A 19,450-nucleotide genomic window follows, 5' to 3' on the forward strand; every position below is an offset into this window, starting at 1 on the left:
CGAGGATTTAGCACTGTAGTGCTTCTCTTCATTGGATTAGTTTCAACGCTAATTTGATTTTGAAGTTACGGGACAGTTGATGACGTTGAGGGTGACAGTTAATGACGTTGGGGTTGACACTTAGTGGCATTGCCATCCGGGCACTGGACTAGACTAGCGCCAGGGAGTCTGCGGACACGGCTAATACTAAGAAGTGTAGACACCCCCTTTCAGTTTCACAATATTTGGTCTATACGGGAACTTGTGAGTGAGGACGAAGGTTTTCTGTTTTCTTTCTGTAGCCGACCTCTACGTTGTGAACAGGATGGCCGATACTTGGACAGTGTTGCAGTCGGTTGCGATCGTCACTATCTTTGTGTGTGGTTTCCTGGGGGGAGTGTTAGCGAAAGTGAGTCAGCGCCACGCTTTCACTACTCAGATACTCAACCTGGCAGCAGGCGGAGGCAAGTCTACTATATAGTTATTCGTGCATGAGTATAATTAATTAACTAGTCTAGGTGAGTTAACTAAGATAGTACAGCAGAGGGTGGATGTCGTGATGTAGTCTACAGCTGACAACCTGTAGACGACAAATCTTGTCGTGTCCTAGCGAAATCGAAAGCGATAAACTGAAAGTGTATGAGGAAATTCTAACGACGACATAGTCAGTTGCCTTATTACAGTTCATTTCTATCGCCAAAACTTTGACTTATAATTTTTTTAGAAATAGTGGCCTCTAGATACGCAGCACGACTTAGATAATCATGTATGTGTATGGTACCCGGAAGATCGACCGCTGAGTTGAGGGTTTTCCGTAGTAAATTTAAAAAGAAATACAACTACAAATACAAATACAACTACAAATACACGACGGTCGTTCGGAGGTGGTCTGTGGTAGATGACGTCACAGTCATTTGGCGAAGCAGCCCCCTACAGACACAGAGAGAAAAGGCCTGCGAAATTGATATTACCAATGAAACTCGTCACATGCGGAACAGTGGCGTTGTGTTGTACGCTATTTAGGGCTTCGTCGCTTGGGTACCGTATACGTAGGTCGTCAACGGTGCTCAATGCGGCGCGACGCGACTAGAGGAAGTTACCAGTCATGCAGTGGCGTGCAACGCATGGGGAGGAGCACGTGCCCGAAAAATTTCAGCCTCTACGGGATAACGTTTAGTATTGGCTTCTAATATGTTCTTGTAATATATACAGGGCCGGCGGAAGCAAATTAGAAGTGGTCAGGTCAAACGCGTACAGTACTGTATAACTCACGTGACCAGGTTTAATTAAGGTACTAGTTAAGGAGGACTCACTTACCCGGGCATGTAACTTGTGTGGCATCAATTAACTCAACTAAGCTGTATAGACACAAAGAATTCTTAGATGCTTCCAAACAGCCCTAGAACCTACCTAGCTAATTAGACAGTAGGATGTACATGACTCACTGCATGCATGCCCATAATTATAATTACCGGTAACAAACTATAGCTAGTGGATTTCGACACCTATTTACAAACGCTTAACGGTTCGTAGAAGGTAGTACACAAATGTCACTAAAAATTTTGGGTCTCTTCACACAAAGATACATATTTAATTAGCTAGACCTCTAGGCTGGAAGTCTTTCAAAGATCGTTCTGCGAAAGCAGGGTTTCGGCAGTGAAGAAAATATCGATAATAGAGGGATGGGAAAGATGATAACGCTTGCATGTGCATGAGCCTCGATCTTCCAGACCAGAGCGCGCGCGAAGTTCGAGGCTAAAAACTTTCAGTGCACGACTGGCCATGGTATGGAGTCTACCATCTAGTATTGAGACCGTGCACGACGATCATTGGGTTTAGCAATAATTAATTTCCAAGCTCCGGTATATTTTTTGATCTAATTTTTGTGACATCATTTTTTGAAATCCTAGTTCTGTTGGCTGCTGGATGTATTCATCTTCTTCCTGACGCGTCCGACGGGCTGAAGGATCTTCACGGTGCAGGAGACTACCCTCTGGCTCCACTCCTAGCATACTCGACATTCATCATTCTGATGCTTGTGCACATGTTAGCAGAATACTTTGCTCTCAACGTTGCAGGAAAGACTGAGGACAGAGCAGAGTTGATCAACAGTCAACAGGGCGATGCAGCCGTTGCCTCTGCTCTTGCTGCTCAATTGGCATCATCAAGCAATCCGAGACGATGGGCATCAGCCATTGTACTACTTGCTGGTCTGGGATTTCATTCGTTTCTCGCCGGAATGAGTCTCGGAGCTCAGAAAGATGTGCACTCTGTAGTCGACATTCTTGGACCCATTCTCGCACACAAGACTCTGGCTGCGGCCGCTCTGGGTAGCAGCATTGTGAATGCTCATGCCCCAAACCACGTCTTCTACACTCTCATTACCCTCTTTGCGTTGACAACGCCTTTGGGTTCTGTCGTTGGCTTGGCCATTTCTCAGTTTAGTGATGATATGGTGTGGGCATCAGCTTTTAAGGCGTTGGCAGCAGGGACTTTCGTCTACGTGGCTGTTATTGAGATAATTCCGGACGCTCTATCTGTCAAAAACGGTCTGATGAAGCTCCTTATTCAGTTTCTTTCGCTCGTTCTTGGCTTTGGGCTGATGGCTATGCTAGCGGTGTGGGTGTAGGTTTTTTAGTGCATCTAGATCGAGAAACAGATTAGTTAGATGATGAACGAATGAAGGTCTAGCGAATTTTTAGCACTTGCAATGAGAGCCATGCATATCGTCTCGGTCTTAATTCAACTCTGTATGTCTAGATGAATGGAGTCTGTCTCTATAAAATGTATTGCGGCGGGATCTGCTAGTTAGGAATGCAACTATTGACAAGCAAATCACTCATAACTTGTTGCGAAGTGTTGTCTAGAAATAATTGTTTTGAGAAGTCGCGTACGGTAACGTATATCTTCGAGTTGTATTTCAACTCGGTAAGCACTGCAAAATTTAGCTAATGGCGACTGAAAGGCTTCACAATCTAGGCGACTGCATGCTATACCATGCAATTAAGAGGATTTCTCGGTCTACGGTATTTCTACACCCTGTAGATGTCTACAGCTACTAGTAGTTATAACGTTCTAGCTGTTGGTCTAGGACACCGATTTCAATTTTAATTAAGAAGTTGAATTTGAAGTAAATCGAGAGAGCGTTAATTAACTTAATTTTATACTAGTCAACCGATTGCAATCAGCGTTCACAGCCAACTCACGTGCACAATAACAACATGGACTTCAGTCCAGTTGTAGACTCAAGTCCAGGGCCGGATCCAGAGGGGGTTCAGGGGGTTGAAAACTGCCTCTATTTGTTTGATCTGTGCTTATATTACTGTAATTTTATTGTTATTAGCTTTGCCAGTATTAGTAGGAGCAATAACCACAACCCCCTCTTTTCCAATAGGCGTGGTTTAATAATTTTATATAATTTCATTAGAAAAGAGAAAATTAGTAATGCTATAAATAACTGCTAACGGTGAACCCCCTTTTTCAAAAATTCTTGGATCCGGCGCTGAAGTCTCAACAGAAAAGAAAGTTTGCTCTGTTGGCTATATGTTGAAACACGCTTAGCTACTACGTATGTTATTTGCCACACTTTACAATAAAATCATTTCGTCTAAATATCGACGCATGCGCAAACGACCAGACGTTCACGCACCCGATACTGAGATGGACGGCTCTGTCACCGCACTTGAAGACGGCAACAGACCACGCGACAGCGAGAGTGGAGAAAACGGCCCTAGCCTTGTCGTGTATGAAGCGCTAAACCGATTCGTGTCAATTCGTTGTACCAGAGCGCGTCTGATTTTCTTGCAGCAAATTGGAGGCTAGAGACGAACAAATATGGTCCGTGGCTAGTCAGAGCGTCGATATCTACGCCAGCAGTCAATCTTCCGTGCAACAGAGCACGTCTGCAAGCAGCTCGGTTTATTATAGATTTTTACGCATTTTCTGCATGTTCGATTGCATGATGCATATGATGCAGGTGAGAAGTCATCCTATTGCCAACCAGGTGTGGGATCAGCAGTTCTATTTGGGGAGTCTGGTGGCTTGGAGTAAGAAGTATCTTGCATACGCGTTGAAAGGTAACTTTTTATTGCGTATCAGTTTGTCAGATACAGAGGCGTATCTCAAAGGGTTTCCAGGGTGTTCACAAACTCCTTCTTTTTGGCTGTTTGTTACTTGAGAATTATTAACGTTTGTCGCATGTTTTAAACTTCGCTAAGTTCTGGTTGTTCGTGGCTGGTTTTCTGGTGCAAGTAGGAGAGCTTGGTCAGTGATACTCGAATGACCACTTGACTTTCGTCTACAATGAGCTGTGTGTGTGTGTCTGTGTGTGTGTGTGTGTCTGTGTGTGTGTGTGTCTGTGTGTGTGTGTGTGTGTGTGTGTGTGTGTGTGTGTGTGTGTGTCAGGTAGTGGTCTGACTATGGTTCATCTGCTAGGTTTTTCAAGAATATTTTTGCCAAATCTTTAAGGGGCTATTCATTTTGTCGAAGTTTGCAAAACATGAAACCTTTTCATTTTATCTGGATCTCCTACTCAAAAAACGAAATGGTCAAATGTGTGCACTTATCAACTTGTATGATCTCATTATATTGACACGTGCTTGTAGATTTCATGTTGTAGGAGTCCAATGGCAACCGTCTAAAGTAGACAAGTACACGTAAGGCCTCCACCAGCTCATAATCATTTTTGGGTTTCACGTCTATGGCCACAAGTCGAACGACAGTACCTTCTTACTAAGAAGTGACACTTGCCGCTTTGCTGCTGTATTGAAATAAAACCTGTACAAAGGCTTGTCTGTTGTCAATTATCGAGTGTTTCTATTATCAAGTGTTTCTCCAACCGGTCATTGTACACCCGATTGTTCTTTCAGGAAGTTCTTGCAAAGCACTTGTTTATTTGTACATAATGTCATTTCACTACTGGTTGAGAGAATGAAACAACCATTAACTTATCATTGACTCCACAAACGAAAATTTTTATTTTTTTAAATGTTGACAAAATGGATGGCCCTTTAATGAAAAGACTTTAACTTACTGTAAATCATTAAATTTTCATAAGCTATTTAATTTTGTAAATTGCAAAGAATTTATTAATTTAAATCGCTTACTAACGTTTGTAGCCCAAAGATCTGTGCGATGCACACACAACGCTGTCTGAATGATCGTCTTCATTGTTTGGATTTTGGCAGAAATGGCTTTCCCAGCTCAGAGTAGTGTCCTGCATGCACTAGCTGTCAACAAATTGGCTTTTGCAAGCCAAGAAATTGGAGACATATTGAGAATGATGTAGGTACATCAGTAGACCTACCCGGATGTTGATCGAGCATCGTCACTTCCATGCACGTGTTCAAGATACAATAGGGAAGTGTAGGAACATTTAGTTTTTACGAAATAGAGTTTGTGGCAGTTTACAAACATTTGTAGTTACAGACATTTGATTTTTACAGTACACCCTCGATTATCCGGACTTCGATTATCCAGACAAATTGTGTCCCTGACTTTTTGCATTCTCGAATAAAGGAACTACAATATATTTCACTTCGTACTAATACTCTGTAGGTACAGCCTCTCACAAACAAGCGAATACATAACAACATAATAATCTAATAAATAGGCAGCTGTTGATGACTCTTCTAATGACATGAATGTAAGTAAGTGTGGAAACAGAGTGTGGTCTTGTACAGTGGAGGAAAATTAGTTGATATTTATTAAATTTTGATTATCCAGACACTCGATTACCCGGACTTATAATCTGTCTCCGGAGAAGTGCTAATAATCGAGGTTGTACTGTGTTAGGATGTACAGTTTAATGAAGGGTGGATTGTCTTTGTTCTTGGAAACCGTATTGATGACCTTACGAGATACGCCCTTGGGTTACCTGTGTACGTGTGATGCATTGACTATTGATGTTAGGCAGGAGTGGTCCGGTTATACGTGTGATTGATCCCGCCACGTCTAGTCGGAGTCTGTTGAAGGGGATGATGGTTGGTTCTGTAGCTGATCTGGCGTTTGCTGGCACGTCGTGTGATTGGTTGGCTTGTGTGGACGAAGCGGGAAGTCTTTTCATCTGGAAAGTTTGTCAACATGAGGGCAACATCGAGTGAGTTGATTGGGATTTAGCTATACATTTTTGGATAGATCAGTCGTCGCAGTTTTGCTACACACATACCGCAGAGTGGAATATAACGGTCGGTCATCGCTCATTGACCGACCAACTGGTGTTCATGACCGACCACAATTTTGTTTTGATTGGACATACCTACATGATTGCATAGTCACCGGTAGGGAATCAATGAGCTACCCAAAACTCCAGACAGCTGACAGAAGCAGGCAGGATCTGATGACCTCCAGATGCTTGAATGCAAATTGATGTTTTAGAGTAATATTAAATTTATTGCCCCACGCACCATTTATTGCACTAGCTGCAGTCGAATAGGACAAATTATGGGAGGGCCAGCCCACGTGCCAGTAACTACGTTGTTTGTTGAACAACAACATGCTCTTGATAATTAGCTTGCTCACCTCTTGATCAGTTTATTTCACTACTTTACAGGCCTTGCTTAAACTAAAATTTTAGTTACAATGAATTGTAACTACCAAGACAACCATGCAACAAAACAACAGCAAATAAGCCAAATTTTATTGTTTGATTTTGATAGTAATTAAATACAGGAATCAAACAAGAATGAATGCCCAAAATTTAAAATGTCGGGTCAACCTATTTGCTAGCGCACAATGTTTGACCATAAATTTTGCATTATATTCCACTCTGTACCGGCTGTTTATTTGTGTGTGTGGTTGTCTTGTGTACTTGTGAGTTTGTTTGTTCATCTAACTAGCTGATATTTTTGCGTGCTTGTTCTGGCCGTCTGTTTATTGTGTGTGTGTGTGTGTGTGTGTGTGTGTGTGTGTGTGTGTGTGTGTGTGTGTGTGTGTGTGTGTGTCTGTCTGTCTGTCTGTCTGTCTGTCTGTCTGTCTGTCTGTCTTTTTTATATATTTTCATAAATGAATGCTATTACAACCAAAACTATTTAAAATGTTCCAGACACCCAATAGGGTTAATACACTTTACAAACTGTCTGTCTGTGTGTCTGTCTGTTTGTCAGTTTATTTGTCTGTCTGTCTGTCTGTCTGTTACATATATTTGAAACATGAATCTAGCAACATACAATATGTAACTACACGAGTCAAAATATACAAAATCACCTAGAGACTACTTGTTTGTCCTCTCTGTCTGTCTGTCTGTCTGTCTGTCTGTCTGTCTGTCTGTCTGTCTGTCTGTTTGTCTGTCTGTTTGTTTGTCTGTCTGTCTCTCTGTCTGTCTGTCTGCCTCTCTGTCTGTCTGTCTGTCAATACACATACCATTTTGAACAATAATACCTACAATATTTATAACCATTAGCAGCAAGCTAAGAATAAAGTTCAATGATTACTGTCTGTCTATTTGTCTTGTCTGTCTTCTGTTTGTCTGTCTATTTGTTGGTCTGTCTGTGTGGTTGGCTGTCTGTCTGTTTATCTGCCTGTCAAAATTATTTATTTTTTACATCAAACTATGTACAATTCTGTCTGTCTGTCTGTCTGTCTGTCTGTCCAATACATATATTTTCGTCTGCCTTAGAGATTATTGTCTATGCTCTTTTTAGTAGGTACACACATTACACATTCCTGTATTGTTATTCTTGCTTTCTTGTGTCTGAAAGAGCATCACACGTTTGTTTGAACATTGCTGTCAACTTCGTATGTGTACTCACCAGCTGTATGTTTGTCATTCCAGAGGTTGTTTGAAGCTGTTTGTCGTCAGAGACGATCAACCAGAGAACCTTCTCACTCAGTATCATCGTGTACTGTGGTGTCCTCAGTCGTCATTCACTGACGACGAAAGTGACGAAGACGAAGACGATCACTTGCCACATCTAGCTGTATCCAATGGCACTCTAGTATCTTTAGGTTTGAATGGTGTTCAAGCATGGTTTGCACTGAGTGTGTTTGGTTAGGCTGAAGTGTGGGATATTGGTCTGACGTCGTCGGCTCAGGTAGGAGAGGAATCAGTTTCACGTCAGTCGTTACATCATGGAGTTATAGTCATCAAGGGTGCACACGAAAAGGTGAGCGACCTTGATAACAAACAGTTTAGTTGACAGAATACAATGAGTTTAGGAGTACCAGAGTTCTGCCCACGGTGGTGAGAGGTGGCCGGGTCCTACCATCAGTTGACAAACTCCGACCATTACTCTCCACGTCCTGACCACCACTATATACTTTAAGTAGTGTTTTACTTTCTCCAAGTTAATGAGCATTAAAAGGTGAGCAGTTTGTTGAAAGGTGAGCACTCTGTTCAAACCGTGATATGACGACAGTCCTACCCTGCTATGATACGATCTATATTATTACGGTCTATCGCTCAGGGCACTACTACTGGTGTGAAATCCAACACAGCAGTCTGCTTGTCAGCGATGAGCAAGGAATATCCTAGGCACCTTGTGACAGAGCCAGTCAAAGTCGTCTTCAGGGTTTCTTTGCTAGACAGGAGCACTGGCTGTTTGAAACCTGCAGCTGGTGCATGGATGGCAGACGTCTAGTATAGACAAGAGACTGGGCAACATGTTCCCTGACTGTTGACGAAAGTTGCAGCTTACTCATTAGTCTGCTCTTTCAGATCATAGACCATTAATTAACAGTGCAATGTATTCCGTTTGGTGCTTGTTTGTCTGTTTTGTGATAAGGACTGATCGTTCAGGAGTTTGCTCTAATTCTCTCCCGAATATCTGAAATAGAAGTAAATCATGCCCCTTAGTGCAGCTAATACCCAACCATCACTCCGAAAAATCTTGGGCAGAACACTTGCTACACGTAGATGACGATGCTTAGATACTGAGTTTATATTTTGAAATCTAAGTCTCTTGTGTTTGTCTTTTTTATATGCAGCCAATTTCTGATATGTCGCTGTCCCCGGATGGTAGTGTGCTCGCAACAGCTAGTCTTGATGGTCATGTGAAATTCTGGAGTGTTCAAAATGCGAGTGTCAACCCACAGTAATGTCATTCTAATTGGATTTACATAACTTACAAATCCAGTGTGTATGTGTGATGTATGTGTTTAGATGTCTACATGACTGGGAACCTCATGGGGGCCGACCTGTTTCTCGTATCCTGTTTTGTGATAATCACATTGACGAAGGCAGCAAGTTGTTTGTATACAGTGGTTGAAATCTGCTGTAGTGTGAGTAGACTTGCTATTTCTATTTAGTGCACCTGCCTGGAGGTTTTTATTGACGGGAGCTGAAATGAACAGGGAGCTTAAGATGTGGTGCACAGTTACATGGAAATGCTTACAGACTATTAGGTTATTACGTATTTTGGTCTTTAGTGTTGCATGAGAATCATGGTGTTTTGATTAGATTTCATCCACATGATGGTGATACTGTTGACAGTCAACGGTATGAAGTGTGTGTGTGTGTGTGTGTGTGTGTGTGTGTGTGTGTGTGTGTGCGTGTGTGTGTGTGTGTGTGCGCGTGTGTGCGCGTGTGTGCGTGCAGTGTTTGTGTGTGCATGTGTGTGCATACATGTATGTGTGTGCATACATGTATGTGTGTGTGTGTGTGTGTGTGTGTGTGTGTGTGTGTGTGTGTGTGTGTGTGTGTGTGTGTGTGTGTGTGTGACGCCTCCTTATGAACATAATATTGTATTGCAGTAACCCTGTACCTTGTCTGCAAGTGTTCTTTGACTTATCTGCTTCTTATCTTGTTCTTTCTGACATCAAACGGACAGTAAGTTTTCTCCATTGAACTACTTATGTTTCTCACAGTAGTTTGTATCTTAAGGTTGCATACGTCATGAATGTCGAGCAAGATATCAAATCTGGATCTGCTCTCATGACGTCATTGTCTGAGTTTATTCTTACTCAGCCGTTGCTTAGTTTTACTGTTGCTTGTGTTGAGAAAAAGCAGCAGGCTTTAGATGATGATGACGGCATTCTTTCTGGTGATATTGTAATGCCTGCATCTAGTGCATGTGCTGATGGTGTTGGTGTCACAAGAGTTCTTCTCAAGATGTATTGTATTCATACGAGGTATTGAATGGAATTGTGTGTGTGTGTGTGTGTGTGTGTGTGTGTGTGTGTGTGTGTGTGTGTGTGTGTGTGTGTCTGTGTGTCTGTGTGTCTGTGTGTCTGTGCCTGTCTGTGCCTGTCTGTCTGTCTGTCTGTCTGTCTGTCTGTGTTTGTCTTTTATGCTGATAAAACAGCCTGACATACAAGTAATAGACGTTTCCTCTGCATCAGATCTATACAGGAACATACACTGCGGTTCCCTCTTTCTCAAACTATGAACGCAAGCTCAGTAGAGGAAAGGCAAGTCATTCAGCAGTCAGAAGAAGTAGAGCATTCTCAAGATCCTAGCATGGATGGATTACCCAATGTGGAGACTGATGATCGCAATCAGTCTGCAGTTGACTTGTCAGTATCACTAAATGAAGAACCAATCAAACTGATACCACCAGGAGAATTTTCTTCGTTAAGTCCTACAGTACCTGCAGCCAATGTACCACAGAAATTTGAAAAGAGTGGCTTGGGAAGTCGTACTTCTAGCACATTCAGCAGTGTTAGCAACTTGTCATTGGACGATGACATACCCAAGACATCAGCTACTGCACTTTCATCTCTTTCATCACTCAATTCGGTGCCGCAACGTAGTCACGCATATTCACCACAGATTTCTTCGATTATGAGTTTGAATCCATTTGGTAGTGCTGGTTTTGGTCAACAACGTTCAGTCTTGCAGCCAGCGTCATTTAGGTTTTTTCATCCAAACATGTCTGCATCAGTGCCACCACGGGAAATAGTCACTGAGGTTGATGATGGATTGGATGATGGGTTGGATGTTGAAACTGAAAATGGGAGCTTTGACATGGGCAATAAGAATGAAGAAGACGAAGAGTCACTGTCTGACGTAAAATCAAGTCCAGTTACTGTGTCTCTAAGCAGTAGCTCTCGTTCTGAATTGCAAGTGAAAGAAAGTGAAGAATGTGCAGAGGATAAACAAGAAACTAGACTTGAAGAAACAGAACCATTGCCTATTTTTCCATCACCACCTGGACACGAGCAATTGCACAGATTATTTGTGGAGTCAGAAAAGAAAGTTGATAGAATGCCTGAGGTAGAAGGAGAACTTGACGAACAGCCCAAACAAGCTCCATTGACGGCAACCTTGGAATCGGCTACTTCAGCATTGGATACAAGCAGCTCAATACAGGATAACTCTAACATACCACTTGAGAATCTTCTTAGAGAGTAAGTATAGTATTGATTTTTGTCAACAGAGAGGAGTGACAGGGAGGGAGGGTAGGGTGATGGGAAGGGAGGGTAGGGGTGATGGGAAGGGAGGGAGAGAAAGGTTTAGGAGAGAACGAGGGAAGGATAAGAGGGATGCAGAGAGCAGAAGAGGGGAGAGGTGGTCTTGTTTGAAAATATGAGCTCTAACCATGAAAGACTGTGTAGAGCAATGAGCAAATGGAAGAACAAATGAACGAACAAACGAACAAATTGACTGCCTGACTGACTGCCTGATTGCTTTTGTTTATTAAACACAAGCTTCTACGTACAAAAAAACTAATTGCAAAAGTAAGAGTGTTGAGCTAATGCTACAATAAAAGCAGGTACAGAAGAAAAACTAAAAATTACATCTAATGAATAGAAATTATTATAACCTGACTGCTTGACTGTCTGACATCATTTATTACACACAATCCTCTACATACAGAACACTAAAGTAAAAATATTATCCATGACAGTTCAGGTCAGTGAAATCACAGTTACAGCAAACTACAAGTTAAAACTATACGCATGCAAATAGTAGTTGAAGATCAATTCTAATGAACAGCGCCTTGAATGGCACTGTCTGACTATCTGATAGTGACTGACTGACTGATTGACAAAAATCATTTAGTAGACACACTTCTAGATACATAACACTGAAAAGTTAAAAAACATTATCCACAACAGTTCAAGTCAGTAGAATCACGGTCACAGCAAACTACAAGTTAACTATCTGATTGACTGACTGATTGACTGCTTACATGCCACACGCCTGATCACTGCTCCGGTTGACATGTCAAGTGTCTAATTTCTTGTTTATTTTTTCTGCTTTTCTTAATTTTGTCACACTTGTAGTAGTGCCTCAGCAGATATCGTGGATGACACCATGGCACAAGCCAGCAAAACCGGTGTTGCTGACTTGATTACTGAAGGAGTGACCGGTAGTGATGACGAGCCCACAACCAGACCAGAGGTCAGAGACACGACTACCCTAAAAGAATTAGAGATTGTGTTTGCCACGTCGTCTCAAAGTGTGGCAAGTGTTGTAAACGAACAGTCAGAAGGAGCCGCTAGTCAACAGATAGTGAGGCATTTGTCAAGTGTGCCAAATGAACAATCAGAGATGGAAGCCGAACACCTTCACATCTTGTCATCTCGTTCAGTTGCACACGGAGACGGACGCATAAAGGTACACTCACCTATCATTCTAATTCCCGTACATCAGAGCAATATCACAGTTTTTGTGTTGTGTACTTTGGTGGTCTTTCTGTGTAGGAACTACTGGAAGAACTCCTTCGTTGTGTCACTGCTAGTCAAACAGATGCTGCTCATCTGTCGCAACTTCTATATGAACAAAGACAGGAACAGCAGTCAGCTCTCGCTGATATCCAGCGAAAAGTCAGCGAAGTTGAAACAAGTCTTGGTGACAGAGTGGATAGTCTTCTAGCAGCATACAGTGCCAAACAGGGTAAAAAGTTATTACTCATACAGTGACTGGCCAAGAGTTTAAGTACATCTACCGAACCGGCAAAGCCACACACACACACACACACACACACACACACACACACACACACACACACACACACACACACACACACACACACACACACACACACACACATGCACGCACACAAACAAACAAACAAACACACTAAAGTAGAATTTATCTAATCTGAACCCAATTACTTAGTAGGACTATCAACTGTATGCACTAAAGACCCACTAGTACTTACTAACAAACCTTTGCACTTAATCACAGCTGCAAGTCTTTCGGTCATTGAATCGACAAGTTTCCGGACAGCACTTATTGACAAGCTTTACCAACTGATGATGGTCTCTCGGCGTTGTCTTGAATGGTCTTCCCATACGCTTCCTCGTCTCCATGCTTCCTCATTGACAATACATTTTTAGGATTGTTGCATGCAATAGTGCTTGTTTGCCGTCTTAGAGTCTCTGCTATCTAGTGACGGTAGCTCCCCCTTTGCCATGCCAACGATCATAGCACACTCACACTTCAGTGGTCAACTCCTTGATTTTGCCCATTCTAAAGCTATCCGAAACGCATGAAACTTTAATGTAACTCAGAAGTGAAGTGACACTTTTGGGACGAAGAGTTTCTCTTGAAGAACCAGAACATAGTCAAGACGGTGTTTTCAAACTCTTGGCCGGTTACTGTATGTTGTTAGTGACTTTGTAGCCGGTTCTTATTCGTTTGTCTAGAAATGAAGATTGATGCTAGTTTTCAAGATCGTCAGTTGACCGACAAGCAACGTCAGGAACGACTCCAAGCAACAGTGCAGCAGTCGGTCACTAGCGCTCTTCAGGGTCGCGTTGATCGAGCAGTCAAGATGGAAATAAAGAACACGGTCATTCCATGTATAACAGGCCACTCGATTGTCATTGAAGTAAATGTTGATATACGTTTGTATTGTTCAGCGATTAATAAGATTTTTAGTCCAGTACAAGAACAGATTAACCAGACACTTGCACAGGTGATGGTGTCATTAATATCGATTTATAGCATAGAAAGTGGTAATTGGTGTGTTGTGTGTGATGGCAGAAATTGACAGTCGCCGATCAATTGCTTCGTGATAACATTGCAAAGATGACGAAAAGCAAGGTTGGTGTTTGTTTAGTTAATAAACATGTGATATTTGTATCTAAACAAGGCTAGCCAATTGTGTGTGTGTCTGTGTCTGTGTGTGTGTGTGTCACTGTGTGTGTGTGTGTGTGTGTGTGTGTGTGTGTGTGTGTGTGTGTGTGTGTGTGTGTGTGTGTGTGTGTGTGTGTGTGTGTGTGTGTGTTGATGCTTGGATTTCCCAGTCGAGCTCGACCAAAAAGAAATTGACATGCATGTGCAATGATGTCATGCTTGCCATAGAGAGGTTTGGTACACACATCCTACAAGTACTGTACTGTACATATCCTTGACTCTGCAGATGTTAAGAATGCGTTTGTTGTGTGTTTCCATGTTTCACTTGGTATCTAGATCATTTGTTTTGTTGCTATGTTATGTCATGTAGACTTGTAGGCAGGGCAATGACAACTGCGCATGCTCAAAATGTTACATGTTTTACGGGTTTTATTTTATTTTGGTTGATCTGTTCGGTTTTAATTCGAAATGTTAGAGCAACCAAAAAATTTAGTTGGTCTGGTACAAATTCAACACACACACACACATACACACACACACACACACACACACACACACACACACACACACACACACACACACACACACACACACAATGTGATTGCATTGTTAATCGTTGATTATTCTCTGTAGCCTGTTATTGATGCTATCAGTCAGTCCGTTGGTTCCATCCTCCAAACTACTTTGCCAGCGGCATTTCAGCAGACGTTTCAGTCTGCTGTCGTGCCGTCATTTGAAGCCGCTTGTCAGACGATGTGTAAGCAGATGAACGATACATTTCAGAAAGGCACAGAAGAATGTAAGGAACGTGCACATTGGAGTGACACGGTATAATGAAATGTATTTCTGTTATAGATGTCAGGCACTTTCAGCAGTGTGTCAACGATCAGAAAAGTCAGCTGCAGGCGGCAGTCGAGCAGGTACCACGAGGAGTTCAACCACTCATAGACACGTGTCAGCGTTTGAAAGATGATGTCGTGCCTGCAATGAGTGCCTCTGTTCGTGAGGCAGTCGAACAGCATATGGCTGCTAGGATGGAAAGGTTGGTTACCATACTCGTTTGATTATTACCCCCCCCCAATGGTTGGCCAGAGTCAAAGGTCAAGTATGGGATGGGGTCTTACTCAGATATCGACACCTAAAGTTGTTAATTGGCGGAAGTGATTGATTTATTAACTTATACAACATGTTGCTACACTACTGTCTGTTCCCCCGTAAGTGAGTAATGAAGTAGAGGTCACACCAGGTGTGCTCATTAGAGCACTAAGAGCTGCTCCAGTTGGACCATGTTACATCAATTATCTTAAATAGTTCCAGTTGCTGACCATTAGTCTTACAAGATAATTGGATAATAACCATTGCTCCACCCGTTTGTCTTTGATATGCAAAAGTATTATCCTTCCGTTTCGTTTGTAGGAAAGGCTTAGATAATTTGATAAACAGAAATGCCGGACCTAGCGGTTTCTAACGATACCGAGATCATCACGAAAGTCCAAAAAACAACGGAGATATTGATGATTTTCAAAGTTCACACTTATGAGGAACAGACAGTAGTAGAGCTTCAAACCACTACCACTACCTAAATATACTAACCTAATCTTCTATACTGTATGGTATCTGAGTCATCAAAACCTTTAACACATAGTCGAAAGGCATACACAAGTTGAAGAATGTCAGCATTTCTACAGGCACAAATGTAGCAACAGTTGCCATGGAAAGTGCCAATTAGCATTAGTTAAATGACTAAGAGGTGTGAAAATCTTAGAGCCTTGGACAAAGTTGGGGCTGGGAGTTTACTTGAGCCCTGGGGCAATAATCAAATGAGTGTACAGTATTTATGTTGTGGAATGTGATTCAATCATTTACCCAATCATGTGTAGAATCGAATATCCGTGAGTTGAATTATTTTTCTGTTAGGATGCAGCTTGACATCATCGAGAATGTTAAGAGAGCTATACAAGATGGAATTGCCGAAAGTATGCCTCTCAGCTCTGATGTGAGAACTGACATGCCGAGTGCAATGATTGGTAAAGAACAAGTCAAGGTTGGTGTGTAACAAGTGACTCGTCCGTCACCATTACTACATGTTATGCTTGTTATGAAGTTGCATGTCTGCTTGGTCAGACTGTGGGTGTATCAAAATGTGAGGTGAATATACGGTACCTGCCGTATAGCAGGGGTGCCCATCTGGTGCTGTGGCACTGCATGTAGCGCCAAGTCAACTTTTGCTGCACCAAGATTCTAATGCTTTGGCATGCCCATGAATATGTCAAAGTGAAGAACGATTGACTCGTACTGGCCGACCAAAAGTAGATGTGGTGACTCTAGTCCTAAGATGCAGACAGTGGCTGTCATGCATACTCTACATACTTTACTACCTTAACCTGTCACATACTTTACCAGTATGTGTAGGCGTGTCCCATTGAGTCAAAGTATTTGCAGCGCCAAGTGCATTTTTGGCCTTGCATGTGCAGTGACAACCATTCAAAGTTGAACATTCCTCATAAGGGGATACAGGCAGGGAACAGGGGAATGCCCCCTTCCCCCCTCCCCGTTTGGGGAAACTTTCTTCTAAGTGAATTACTATCAGAGTCATTGGTACGTACTTTAATAAAACGAGAAGGTAAGTCTTCAAATCTGAGCATACGGGGTCCTACAACTATAAAGCATCTTGACCTACTGTGCATCTAAATACCTGCAAGTGCGCATGCTCACTGTACAAGACACACCCACAAACTCGGTTTTATGTCCCCTCTGCCATCTAGCAAATCCTGAATCCGCCACTGCGCTTGGTACAATAACCTCACATAGAAGAGCATGCCCATATAAGTAGGGTTTAGCAGATGGCGTGATCAATGAAGTGTACAACTATAGGGATATGCACTTATATAATATAAATCAAACTGTAACCTAAACTGTATTTTATTTTAGGCAAACCTGTTGCAACTTGTGGCCGATTCAAAAATAGCAGAAGCATTCCAGGATGTAAACCGGACAGTTGATACACAGTATATAATCATTGCGTATGAAATTCTGTTTCTTGGTATAGGCTTTGACTTCGAACGATCTGGACTTGGTTGTATTGGTTTGCGAGGCAGTCAACCCCGAGAGTCTCTTTTCTGAACAACGGTGCCCACTCAGTCAACCGATCTTACTTTCTCTCATTCAACAGTTGTGTTGTGATCTCAAAGGACATCTGGGCTTGAAGCATAAGTAAGGCATGTGTTGTGTCTAAGTCGGTATGTCGTTATCTTCGACTGTCGTTGTAGATATATTGAGAGTGCATTGTTGGCTCTGGATACAACAGATGAGGTAACTTCCGAACATCTTCCCAGCGTCGTTTCATTGCTGATTCAACAACTGAAGGGAACGATTGGCAGTCTACAAGCAAACGAACCATCAAACTCACTTCTTAAACCTTTAAAAATGTTGCAAATGGCAGCTCAGTCATTTCTTCAATAGGCATGATTGCAACATGCACAATCGTTTTTGTGGCATTACTTGGCTTTAGTACTTTTGTGATGGTTACATCAACAGTATCAGGTGCGTTAAGGGAAGCTTTATCCAATTGCAGAAGGTTTGTTATTTCTGCTGGAGTAAGTTGCCAGTGTTTGAGGAAAACATTAATACAATGAACTGATTGGTGCTATTTCACATGAGAATAGGTGGAGGGGCAAGGGGGCATACCCCCAATCAGCAGCCTATGGGCATTATATCTAGAAAAGGTATTGTGAAAACGAGCTACAAATGGAGGAAAACGAGGAGCTCCAATAATGGCATCCAGGTTGCCCTCCAACCTGGATGCCATTCCTACATCTCTGAATGAGATGAGACTTTGAGTAATGTTGGTGTTTGCTCTTGCCTTACACCATTAACTGATACTAAAATTTTTAGTCATCCTATTGCATACACATTCAAGTAGTGACTGCTACGTCAAGGCAAGAAGAGTTATCAGCACACGGCCGCACACCCAAGTTTCCATGCAGCAAGGAACCTGCAGTGAGAAGAGGACTGGAGGCGAGTCTGCTATGATGCTAGATGTTTCTAATGGTATATTCAGTGCACTAATAGCCATTAATTAATTAATGATTCGACAGCAAAAGCTGGACGTGGTGCATAATGTTATCCATGTGTATTGGAAGAAATCTTGTGAAGGTGAGCGTAGAATCTGGTGACATGTTCTAGCTAGGTAAAGCATGATGACTCGATGAATTGGACTGAATCGAAAGTCATGTACTAGAGCTAACAACTTTTAGCTTTATCGTTGCTGCAAAAGTATTGTTTAAACAATAACAATGACCTCATGCGCTGCATTCCAATTGCCATTCCTCCATCCGCAGAGTTGCCAATTCACACGCAACTTGCGTAAGTCTCACGCAAGTTCCTTCAGGTCACACGCTCACACGCAAGGAACCCAGATCTCACGCAACTTTGATTGCTGGAACTAGATCCGTTGTTGTCAGGCAGACATGTACAGCGAACAGAATCTGTAGGTACACGTACACAGTAGATTGCGTAAAATCTGTAGTGTCTGATAGTACCTAATATAAAATCTAATGAGACTGCCGTAAAGTAATCGATGATTACGAATAACCAACAGTTGAACTCCCAAATGCCTGTGCTGGCGATAGTTGATTTAGTCCGGAAATCGAGGATGCATAAAATAGTCCCGTATGTTACAGCGCGCGATACGTGTGTATGCAAATATATGGAATATTACGCTACGCGATATCGAGGAAGCGACCAACAGCGAACACCCAGCAGGAGGATGAAGATGTCTTTTATCTAGACACCCCAGGCAAGTCTAGTTCTGAAATTGTCAATGATATTGAGCCTACTACTAGTCCGCGCACCATTCCCTCTCCCTTCCAACTTCCTGACGTCGTCCGGAAGTCCAAAAGAGGGAGGGGCTGAGTACGCGAGACTTATTTACTGCACGCGTAAACTATATTGGTTATCGTTACTAGCAGAAATTCTAATTCTGCGAGTACTGGCTACTTAATTATTGTCTAATGCGTATTGACACATGGCGCACTATGTGTTGATCAGATATTGACGAAGATTCTAGACAACTTCTTAGCACTTGTCCACCAACTGCTAGTCTAAGTCGGAGTCAGAGGTATCAGGAAAAAGTAACAGTTTCTACTAGTAGATCCGAAACAATTGAAACACCTAGATCAAGAAGATCTGAACATCTCTCGGATAGTGACTTGAATTCGAATCAGTCTAACATTACCGGTTTACAAAGCAGTAAGAGAAAGAGACTACCGGCAACACTGTTAGATTCTTGGATAACTACTAAGAGACACAAATAAAAGTCAAATGTTAGTGTTGTCTGCGGGCTTAGTAGGGTTAAAACTCCTTGTATTTCCGTAATACACTGATGTAGATATCTAATTACTCAGAGGCAACTTAACACTAACATACCACATGCCACAGTTAGCGCTGAACCAAACGCTCTAGAAGGTCGACTATCTCTGATTCAAACAGAGGAAAAACAACCAGAGG

At 42.2% G+C, this 19,450-nt stretch overlaps 2 protein-coding genes across 3 annotated transcripts; both read left to right on the forward strand.

Moving 5' to 3' along the window:
• Window positions 1-218: 218 nt before the first annotated feature.
• LOC134178843 (uncharacterized) lies at window positions 219-2,740 on the forward strand. The gene is made up of 2 exons (XM_062645749.1): window positions 219-443; window positions 1,890-2,740. Exons 1-2 carry the CDS (start codon window positions 305-307, stop codon window positions 2,606-2,608), a joined length of 858 nt encoding a protein of 285 aa, XP_062501733.1. The 5' UTR covers window positions 219-304; the 3' UTR covers window positions 2,609-2,740.
• An 886-nt stretch (window positions 2,741-3,626) lies between these two features.
• LOC134178582 (enhancer of mRNA-decapping protein 4-like) lies at window positions 3,627-17,598 on the forward strand. Of its 2 annotated transcripts, none has more exons than XM_062645453.1 (24): window positions 3,627-3,722; window positions 3,787-3,895; window positions 3,956-4,055; window positions 5,890-6,076; window positions 7,751-7,913; window positions 7,971-8,081; window positions 8,902-9,008; window positions 9,077-9,163; window positions 9,223-9,318; window positions 9,374-9,412; window positions 9,667-9,742; window positions 9,797-10,044; window positions 10,255-11,262; window positions 12,142-12,475; window positions 12,562-12,754; window positions 13,510-13,665; window positions 13,726-13,781; window positions 13,850-13,909; window positions 14,576-14,741; window positions 14,798-14,984; window positions 15,860-15,986; window positions 16,874-16,927; window positions 16,992-17,155; window positions 17,212-17,598. In XM_062645453.1, the coding sequence occupies exons 1-24, from the start codon at window positions 3,640-3,642 to the stop codon at window positions 17,402-17,404; spliced, it is 4,104 nt and encodes a 1,367-aa protein (XP_062501437.1). In that variant the 5' UTR covers window positions 3,627-3,639; the 3' UTR covers window positions 17,405-17,598. The 2 variants fall into 2 exon arrangements, with proteins under 2 accessions (XP_062501437.1, XP_062501438.1); XM_062645454.1 differs by having other exon boundaries at window positions 9,077-9,160.
• Window positions 17,599-19,450: the final 1,852 nt, after the last annotated feature.

This window comes from Corticium candelabrum, chromosome 4, assembly GCF_963422355.1.
Source record: "Corticium candelabrum chromosome 4, ooCorCand1.1, whole genome shotgun sequence".
NCBI classification, from domain to species: Eukaryota; Metazoa; Porifera; class Homoscleromorpha; order Homosclerophorida; family Plakinidae; genus Corticium; species Corticium candelabrum.